Below are 11,303 nucleotides of genomic sequence, written 5' to 3'. Positions count from 1 at the left end.
TAATAAAATAGTATATATAATTTATAAAAAAAATAATAAACCTTCAAAATAAATTAGCTAGTCATAAATCAATATTTATAGATTTTAAATAACTTTGCTATATGTATTATAGATATATTCATGTAAAATAAATTTTCTTACCCAGTGATGATAATTTCAGGATAACTTAATGTCGATGTTCCCCATTCACCACCATTTATAGGCCACTCCTTAAATTACAGAAATTAATTAATTCATTATGAAATGAATATCATTTATAAATTACTATACATTCACACATTATATAGGTGAGAGTAAAAAAATACTGTAAACCAAAATTACTTTGTGACAGCAGGGGAAACTGACTTAAAATAGATTTATATCCATTTCAAAATTTTGTTTGCAGTAAAAGATTGATATCTTGTATAGTGATGTTACCTGACGCTACTGCTGAAAAGTACTGGATGTAATATTTCCCACTATTGTTATTCCATCTGATAACCAAGAAATTGAATGATGTATGAAATGTGAGATACTTTCTTTGGTTGTAAAAAAAACTAAACCAGTTGATATATTAAAAGTATGTTTAAGTTAGTGTTATTCTTGCTTATAATTAATTTTTACTAATTAAGTAAAGTTTATTGTACAAGGTGTAAACCTGTTAAAAAGGGGATTACAAAAATGTATCCAACCTTAGTTGGTTTGTAATATAATACATTAATTCCAATATAATCTACATCTTGCCAAAAACCATTGACATATATTTTTGAGTGCTAGAGACTTAAATATATAACTTCGTCTGTCATAGTACTCAACTATAGAAATCTTCTAGACAGATTACAGAAATCATTAATAAATACAATTTATAACTATATGGAAAATTGTTACATAAACTTATCATTGTTGCTCTTAACCTATGTACAGAGGTTGTATTAATCTTATTAATCACAGCTTTCGTCCATGATGGGAAATTGAGAAATTTTTATACAATATTATAAGTTATTGTTTTCTCTTCATATAATCTTATAGCATAGATATATATAATAACAAAGATACAAGCACAAAACCCTTAATATCAAAATATATTATTACTAGCAGACCCTGCCACGCGTTGTTGTGACTCAAAATGTATCTATTATAAATGTATAACACTTCCCCCATTGGGAGGAGGGAGATTTTTCGAAAAATCTCTTCTTAGTGTACATTCTTTTGACGTACCCTATTAAAACCCAATCAAAAATGCAAAAAACCACATCTAAAATAGTATAATAGAAGCCAAGTTCTTCACAGTAAGCCTTAATCCTGTCCCTCTCCCCAGCAGGGGAATATTGAAAAATCCCTTTTTAGTGTATATTCTGTTGATGTACCCTATTAAAATGCAATTAAAAAAAAACTCAGTAGGGAGAATTTCAACATGTATATTATATAAAAACACGTATGCATTTGAATGCAGCGATGTGTTAAAATTTCAAAGGAATCGGTAGGAACAAACGAACATTACATTTTTATTTATATAAATAGATAGAAGATGATCTGCTTTAGTTCATCCTCATAGAAAAGCATGTCTCACAGAAAAGCAAACTTAAGTCGTCGTAATCATAGTGCCATCTGTTGGACATAAAAGCCTTAACCCTAGATGATATCTTTTAATTTATATGAATGCTTAACGGAATAATATACAGCCTATGACCACCCTGAAGTTCCATTCTAAATATTGGTGAAAAATTTTTTGAAATCGGATGAGTAGTTTCAGAGATTACCCCGTACATCCAAACTTACAAACATTACCTCTTTATAATATTAGTATAGATTATACTATATCTCACAAAATTACTTGAATTATAGCTTTTCTAAATATCTCGACACAAATAATTTCAGAAACATTTTATATCTCCTGAAAGCTTCGCTCTATTATACACTATAATATCATAGAACTTATTATAGATTACTTGTCAACAGAATTTAAATAGTTATCATCATAAGGTATGAACATAGTTTAAATAAATTTTTTTAAAATCCTATTTTTATGATTATAACAATCATATGACTAATACTTCTATCCTTCTATTTATCTACCATTTCAAATTGATAATCAGATCCTATTTAAACACCACTCAATTGAAACGCTTTCTCCTGGTTGATATCATATGAGTATTTTTGTTTATCCTTAATGTAGTAATCGTCTCTTATGATTATTTTATTCTCATTAAGTTTTTTCTCTAATTGTTGGTAATAATTTTTTCTCCTGATTCTTGATCTTTTACATAGATCTGTAGTGAATATTATTTTGCTTCTCTCCTTTTTACTGACCTTATCTTCCTTTTTCCAAAACTCTCTAAGAATCAAATTTCTGTTATATAAGGAATCCAATGAAATTTTCACTATTGGCATTCTTTCATCATTAGTTAGTCTAACAACATTTTCTGTACAACTGTTAGATATTCCCAAATCTTTTTTTATATACTGGTTAATTTCTTTAGCATAATTATGTGAATTAAATAGGAAAGTAATAATTATAATATTTAAACTCTCTCTCCTAAGAACCTGTAACCGGTGTGTAATGTGTCACAGTTGACAAACTTTTTTGAACATCACGCTGTTCTTCAAGTCAGCTGGTTAAGGAATTTCACTGGATGGAGTGTATGTTATTCTGTGGGATCAGGTGTCATTCCGGCAGGTGTTACAGGTTCTTGGGAGAGAGTTTAGATTTCACCCCAGTGCTGAGTTAGAATGGATTCTGTACTTAATTATAATATTCCTGTTATTTCTCTCATTAATCGATTTATCTATTTCGAATTCTATCATACCTTTTATTTGGCAGCTGTTCTTAGATATTATTTCCATTTCTTCTACTTTTTGAGATAACTTTGTCAACTTCCCATGAAAAAAAATTATTTTCTCCTTTCAGTAAATTAACTTGTTTTAATTTCTTGTATTTCAAAATAAAGTTGTGCAAATTTGTCCTGCATTAGTTCATAAATCGATTTTAGTGTGTATTGGAGTTCCTCCTGCACCTGTGGTTCCTTATCACTAACTACTTCAAAATAATCATTAATTTTCGTAATTCTTGTAATCTCAGGGCTTTGTTTACAGATAGCTCCTTCTATTTAATAATAATCTATGCTACTTAGATCTTCCAATTGTTTCCCTTTTTCCTTTTCTTGGATGTTGTCTTTACATGGTCAATCATGCCCCCTTCTTTGCATGACTGCTTGACTCACTTGTTGCGGAGAACAGGGTAAGAGACCTGGATTTGGTTCTATCCCAGCAATTAGTAATAAAGATAAAATTAAGTCTAGGATAATCTGTTAAAATATATTCACTTCCCTGAATTAATCATTCCCATCTAATTACAGGCTTCCAATTCTCCAATACACAACACCAAGCTCTACTCAAAAGTCTGCTAACACCTCCGATGATCAGCCTGCCCCTTATTTTTTACTAATTAATTTAGCTAGTGTAAGCTATACAAGTAAATTTCAAAGTAACTCAATGAAAATTAATAAACTCCTTATAATTAATAATCCTCAACTTAATAAAAAGTAACTCAATTGTATAAAATACTCTATGAATTACATAATGAAAGCATAGGAAGTGAAATTGCAGAATTATTAGATGCAGATAGCAAGATGAAACATTTCATAATAAAGATTTAATCTAGAATAAAAAATAAATTATCATGTAATTGTAATTTTTGATATAAAATGCTACTCTTGAATTACAACAGAAGTGAAAAAAAGTAATACATATTTAAGTTCAATGAAGTCTATTGGAAAATATTGGTAGTGCCTGAAGAAAAACAGAAGAAATGGTTGATTTTCTGTCTTGATAATTTTATTTAATTTCTCTTATTCTCGAAAAACAATTTTCTACATTCAATATCACATTGTCAAGAAGTTTCATTTTCTAGTAATAAAAAGAAATACCATTTATTGTTTATTGAAGATTAAAACTGTTTGCTATGTGATAACTAATAAAAGTTAGTATTTCTAATGAATGATTTTGTTTCTCCCTTTTCCTTTCCTACTAGTAATTGCTGTAGAGTAACATTGTGACATGGAGTCCACTATAGATTTATGCAACAAACATGCTGTCATAAAGTTACCTCTTGTGACAAGGTAAAATTGTAACAAATAATTTTCACAATATTGTTTAAAACAATGAATTAAAAACTGTGTAAAGAAAGGGGAATGTTATATCTTCTTAAAATAACAACATATTTTGTCTAATAATCTGGTAATTATTATTAAAAAAAAAAAAACAGGTTAAAAGTGTCACAAAGTAATCCTGGCTTATGGTACTGTAATACTTTCAGTCTAATTCATAGATCATCCTCAGGATTCAACTTTTAGAATGGAATCATTCAAATGTTACAAAAACATATATAATTTATAATCAATAATTTGCATAATTATAAAAGAAAAGAAAATACCAACATTTTCTGCAAAATAACATAAATAATTGAAAAACAGTTTTATTCTGTTTGTTCTGTAAGCTGAAGTTAACCAAAGACATGATTGAAAAGATTTCCGATTAAATAACATTAATTGTATTAATTATTGCTATAATGTTAAATAAAACAGTAAATTTTAAAATCAATTTTATAACTCAATGTGGAAATATAGACACTTTTAATGTGTTGTATGTTAGCATCATGACACAAGTATAACAATTGTCTGCAACTTGAAGGCTCACACACAAACATTTTACAGATTATGTTTTAGAGAAACAAGTAATATTTTGACATGCAATAAATCTCTTATTTGTTGTAATGGTTAGGTAGAAGTAACTAGGATAAAAAAAGAACAAAGAATAAAGTGGTGGAAATTGAAAGAAGGGGACCTAATAGAGAGTTAAAAAAAAAAAAAAAAGATTGGAAGAATAATGCTACTGGAAGATGTGCAGGAATGGTGGGAGTTTAATAGTTGTATTACAAGAAAAGTTGGAGAAGTAGTATTGGGGAAAATATCAGGAAAAGGGCCATCCTATGGAAAATAGGCTTGATGGTAGAAGATGTAAGTTTCAATAAAAGAAAAGAAAGAAATGAAAAAATAGAAAATATTCAATAAAGGCATATTTCTTCATGACTTTTTTTTTTTTTGTGTTTGTTTCAGTTTTTCCCTCGACCCCTTCATTTTTGTTTGTGGTGTCACCTTTTCCCAAGTCACCTCATGTCAGCAGCCAGATTGGCCAGTAGAGGTCACATGAGGAGGATATCTGCTCAGTCAGTTATAAAAGGTCGGGACCCATGTATAGTAGCACCTTTTGTTATTTTCTTATTTCCTATTTGCGGTGTTCTGGCCATGTGTGGATATAGGAGATCGAGACACTGTGCGTGAAAGGATCGAAAACGGAAATAAAGCGGGAGATACGACAATCTATTTACATCCAACTAAGGATAGTTTTACATCGAATTACAACGTATTTGAGAGAAAGATCAGCAGATTCATCCGAACAGAGTAGTTTGTAATTTTTTCTTTGTTACACGCCTCTCGTCATTCCCGTTATAACATGTCATGAGTCCCCTTAAAGGAGAGTAGGAAAGAGGAAAGTGTATAAATGTGTGTAGAATTTTATTGTACTAGGTGAATATTGTAAAAATCATCAATTTCGTGTTCTATGCATATATCGCAATCATGCCAAACTGGAATTAATTAAAAGCTAGTATATCTGTCAAGCCGACTTGTCTGTTAATTTTTGTTTAGCCCTGCAGGCCTCATCCTACAGGGGATCTCTACACAGGAAAGATAAAGAAACATACATATAAGGTAATATGCAAAAGGACTGAGGCAATAGCAAAGGTGATGGATAAGGTCTATGAAGAACTGGAAATAAAAGATGAGGGATAGGCAGCTGATAAGAATTGCAAAAGCAAGGGACAAGGTATCAGAGGATTTCACATCAATAAAACAGATAAAAGATGATATTACTAAAGTTGTGACAATCTCTCATCATTTCTGTATATAAAATTAAATTAAGGAGGTGGAAAGAGCATTTAGAAAAATGAAGAACGGGAAAGCAATAGTTGATCAGATCCCAGCTGAGATATGGAGATATTTGGGCAAAGAGGGGTTGATATTTTGCGTAAGCTTGTCGACTTTTACTGGAAAATCAATCCCTCATCAGGAAGGCTAGGGTCGTCCACATGTGAGTGGTGATGACAAAGACAAAAATGACAAGTGTTTTATAAAGAAAATCATTTATTGAAACTAAAGGATATTTACATACAGTATATGATGAATACAAAGGTCTTGGTGTCTTGAGGTATCTGGTTGGATGTTGTGCTTGTAGGATGTGTGTGGCTCCAGGGAAGGCAAGAAGAGTTCATCAGTCTCTGGCTTTGGCATTGACGGGCAGGTGATGGAGGAGTGATGTTTTGTCCAATGGAAGATGTATATATGGCACAATTTTGACAGTTACACCAATTACATGAATTTAATCTGAAGGGTGACTCTCTGACTTTGGATTACCAATTTTTATAGTTTTTCTCCCGGTATCCATATTTCTGATTAGCCCCATGTCCCATTCCTTGCTCCCCAATTGGTTTCTCCTTTTGTCTCTAGGTGAAAACTGAGACCTGATCAGGTCACGAGAAAGGTCCAATTCTAGGCATCTATATGACACTTTTTCGTCAACTCTAATCAGAGATTGCTAATAGAATTATAAACTTTGCGCTCATAATTTAGTCCGTTGTTTCTGTTTTCTGTCATTTTGGAACTTTAATAATCGTATGTAATGTTTTTTCTATCCATCAAATCTTTCCCCTTTTCCGAATTTTTAACCTAGATCAACTGTTTATGAGCATTTGTGTCAGAGTTCTACCTTCCTGGATCAACATTCCATCTGATCCATTACATCGTTCATCTTCATGTCACATTTGTTTTGACAACTACAGTTTTTTTCTCTCCTCTCTCACATATATTACATGACCTTTAGTCTGATTCGACAATAGTATTTTTGCTTTCAATTAATTTGAAATTAAATTTTAGTTTTGACCTATTCTGGAACCTCACATGTGTAAGATCTTATGAAAACACTATGGCAGCAAGAGAGAATACCAGATAAAGAAAAAGAAATGTGCAAGAATGTGGGAATTATATACATACAAGAAAGACATCAGCTGTACATGAAGTGTTTAGCTGGCAGAAAAAAGGGTAAAAGAAAGGGGCGGGGAAGAAGGAGGGAGAGGAGATAGACACACACACACACAATCTTTTATTTAGGTACATATAAGACGTACATTTCCGGTACCGCATAGGCATAACCGGATTAGTTATATTAGTTAACAAAATATAAACAATTTTTAATAAAATTGTAATTTTATTAAAAATTGTTTATAACTAGAGGAGAGTTTATAAAAAGAGGAGATAGACAGTAGACAAAGGTAGAATCCCTCTGAATGGTGAACATATGGCTACAGTATCCTCTATGTTTGATGTTGATGTGCAGTTTTTAGGCTGCAAGGCTAAATACTGGCTAAAAAGGGCAAAAAACTGGCTAAATACTGGCTAAAAAAGGGCAAAAAAAAGTGGCTAAAAATAGGCTGCAAGGCTATAGTCCCCCTTTGGGGGGGACTATAGCCTTGCAGCCTAAAATGTGGGTATTACAGAGGAATTAAATTGATGTCACACTCAACAAAGATTTGGGAGAGAATTGTGGAAGATCAAGGAGAGAGACAGCTACAGATGAAGAACAGTATGGTTTCATGTCAAGAAAAGGAACAACAGATGCAATCTTTGCCCTAAAGCAGCTGATAGAAAGATAAAGATGCAGACAGAACTGCACATGATATTTATAGACCTGGAAAGCATGATTGGGTACCTAGACAGAAGGTATGAAGATGTATGAAGGTAAAAGAAATACCAGAAAAATATGTAAAGGAAATGTATAAGGAAGTAATGACTCAAATAATGAATAGTGTAGGTATGACAAAGGAATTCACTGTGAGAATTGGGCTGAACCAGGGCTCAAACCTTATACTTTCTGTGAGACTCTGGAAGTGGGCCAGGCACCACACAAATGAATAAATTTTGTCTTCTTGTATGAATATAAGAAAAAATATTATTTTGTAAAAGAAAAAAAAAAGAAAGAAAGAGGGGAAAACTGCTATAAAAGGAAAAATAGAAATTTCATGTCTATAAAAGGACACAATTTGGAAGAAATTATTGGAAAAACTGTACTTCTCATTAAAATAATAGTATGATGCAAGTTTTAAGATCGACCATCTTTGATAGGGATTGAATTGACAGACAATGTTGACTCATCTCGCAATCTGAGTTCCAATCTCGTTACACTTAGTAATGAGTGAAAATCAATTAGAAAGCAGAGGTGAGTTGAATTGACCTATTGAAATGTTCAGTCTGGAACCCTAAAAAATTATAAAAGTGGCAATTTCAAGACCACAGACAGCTTCTTGACCTGTCTTTACTATTGTGAACATCCATCAGGAAAGAAAAGAAAGAAAGAAAAAAAAAAAAAAAGGGAATTTTCAACACCATCGTCCCCATTTCGGACTTTAATACTTTGCTCCAACTGCTGTTCGCCAAATGACAACATCCAGGGGTCATCAACTTCTGCAAGGACCTTGAAGATTACATCTATAAGACACTTTTTCTCCTCAAGAAAGAAAGGCAAAGATCCTGTAGTTTGCCTCCTCTAACCGACAGAAGACTTAGTAATCGTAAGCATAATCTGTACAATAAACTGGGTTAATTGTTTTTTTAACTGGAGAGAGTTGTCTCTGTGTCTTATACCCCCACCCACATGTTGACACCAATTGGGCATCCTGTCATTACCTGCAGTTTGTCTACTTCACATTTCTGTTTAATTTGGTGATTAATGTATTGGTGGATGTGAAGAGCAAGGCACCATGGAGTATGCAGTTTGTGAATGTCATTTTGCTGTGTGAAACATCTTGAGATAAAGTAGAGAAGAAGCTGGAGGAATGGAGAAAAGTGTTGAAAGAGAAATGAATGAAGATCAGCAGAGCAAAGACAGTATATATGACATCTGGTAGAGGGGATGAGAGATATATACAACTCCAGGGTGAAAAGTTAATAACAGCTTCCAAATTTAAGTATCTTGGATATAACAGAGAAATGAGTGCAGAAATCCAGCAGAGTTCTTAGTGGATGGGTGAACTGGATAAAAATGAGTGCAGTACTGTGTGATAAGAAAATTAGCTGCAAACTGTAAGGAAGATTATACAAAACTGTGATAAGACCTGCAACAATGTACAGTGCTGAGACATGGGCAATTATAAGAGCCCAGGAAAGAAAGATGGAGACAGTGGAGAGAATGCTGAAATTGATGTGTGGTGTGATGAAGGACAGAATTAGGAATAATTACATAAGAAAACTAGTCAAGGTGGGTCCTATAAGTAAGAAGATATGAGAAGATGCACTAAAATAGATTAAGACAGTTTTGACATGTGAAGAGAAGTGAAGAGTAGGAAATTGGAGAAGGAAGTGGGGGAAAACTGAAGCAAAGATGGAGAGACAAGGTGGCAGAGGATTTGGGAGAGAGGACACCTTGGACAGAGAGAAATAGAAAAGACAGTTTAAAGATGGAATGCTGATTCCATATAAAAGGAAAAAAGCAAAGAACAACAACCAGGACAATAAATTGAATAATGACTTATAACTTATGCTACCTAGTTTTGATTGTTACTGAGTGAATGATGCAAGACCAAAAACATAATATAATTACATGATGAATGTAGATATGTTTAGTCAGTCATCCATAGTTAGTTATCTATGGATTATGTAGCAAATTGTTGCTGATTAACTAAGCATTTTCATGTTTGTAATGTTATCCATTTTCCTTTTATCTAGCTTTTAATTTTGTTTCTTTTTCTTATTTTGTTTTGTAAATAAAGCCCCCAAAATCCATGCTTTTTTCAATTATAAATATTCAAAACAGAATTTCTTTTTCCCCATCAGTTTCCTCTTGGATATAAAGGAATATACTGGTCATTGGGTTTCAACAACAGCATCTGTGTGAATATGTATGTCACATTGCAACCATGTTGTATCACTACTGGATTACATACTAGAAGTGCCAAAATATATAAATCTAAAAATAAAATATATTGACATAATATACAGAGTGTTCATAATCAAAGTTATATTTAAAAAAGATATCTCAAGAATTAATCAGCAGAATGTTATATTTCATATGGAAACTTTTGTTGTGATGGAATTTTACTTGAAAATGAAAAGTTACAAAAATGTCCACTAGTGTGGTAAATGGTACTGCAAAACTGTAGTTAGTAACACAAAATATCTAAAAATTTATGATACACTTGGTACACTGTAATTACACATCAACAGGCTCCATATATTAACTTCAAATTCTGGGTGCTATCGTTGGACATACAATTTGGCAATTTCAGCATGTTACTGACAGTGGAGGCCATCATACTGATCATGTTGTTGTATAACCACACAGTGTACCATATGTATTGTAAGTTTTGAGACATTTTAAGCTAGCCACTATGGTATTGCTGTTTACTGCCCTAATGGACATTTTTGTAACTAATTTTGTTTGTTTTCAAATAAAATTCTATTACCATTGTGAAGTATATCATCTTGTGTAAAAATTCCTCCTCACCAGGTAATGATATAATATATAAAATAGATTCACTATAAGCCTTTGAGTAACCAGTAAAATATTTATTCAAAAAAAAACAAACGTTTTCGACCGTATTCTTCGTCCTTCTTCAGGTTAAACGTTCCGAGATTCGAAAAGCCATTGTGCTTTAAGATTTAAAAGATTTTAAACATATTCAACTCATTATGCGCATGTGTATCCAGCATTGGATAAACAAAAATATATTTAAACAATATTACTTGACACACATGAAATGGTGGAAACACCCTAAATTGAGTTGTGGGAGACTTCTCCTTCAACAACAAATTTCCAAGCTGTAGAAATATTAATTGCGTCATTATAGTTGATGCAGTTATTGCGTAACCCCGCTTTATATATTTCCAGAATTTCAAGTGTTCATGTGTGTTCCCTTCTGTGTGAAAGTTTAATGATTTGCGCATTATGCAAGTCGGCACTTATGCCCTGGGTCGAAGCATAAGTAGATAGGGCAGTGGTGCATCTGTTAGGATCAATGTCATATTTGTGTTCGCGTATACGTTTATCTAGAGAGCATATCGATGAGCCAATATACACCAGGTCCCTTTGAAATCTATGCTCCCTTAGTGGGACAGAATATACCCCTGGAGCCAATCTTATGTCTATGTCGTCTTTGCAGTTGTGCAGAATGTCATAAATGGTACTACGCCTCTTATATGCAATTCTCTTGTTTGTAC

The 11,303-nt window shown here is 32.4% G+C and overlaps 1 protein-coding gene across 3 annotated transcripts in view; it reads right to left on the bottom strand.

Moving 5' to 3' along the window:
• LOC111641238 (syntaxin-binding protein 5-like) overlaps positions 1-11,303 on the bottom strand; it is a 122,990-nt gene that overhangs the window by 80,332 nt on the left and 31,355 nt on the right. For all 3 annotated transcript variants that reach the window (XM_023387374.1, XM_023387375.1, XM_023387376.1), the window contains exon 4: positions 142-209. In XM_023387374.1, coding sequence (XP_023243142.1) covers positions 142-209 — 68 coding nt within the window. The remainder of the gene's footprint in view (positions 1-141; positions 210-11,303) is intronic.

The sequence above is a fragment of the Centruroides sculpturatus genome, unplaced genomic scaffold (assembly GCF_000671375.1).
Source record: "Centruroides sculpturatus isolate CEXI.00-Female unplaced genomic scaffold, Cexi_2.0 scaffold1487, whole genome shotgun sequence".
Lineage (NCBI taxonomy): Eukaryota > Metazoa > Arthropoda > Arachnida > Scorpiones > Buthidae > Centruroides > Centruroides sculpturatus.
This window is presented reverse-complemented; position numbering and strand designations above follow the sequence as displayed.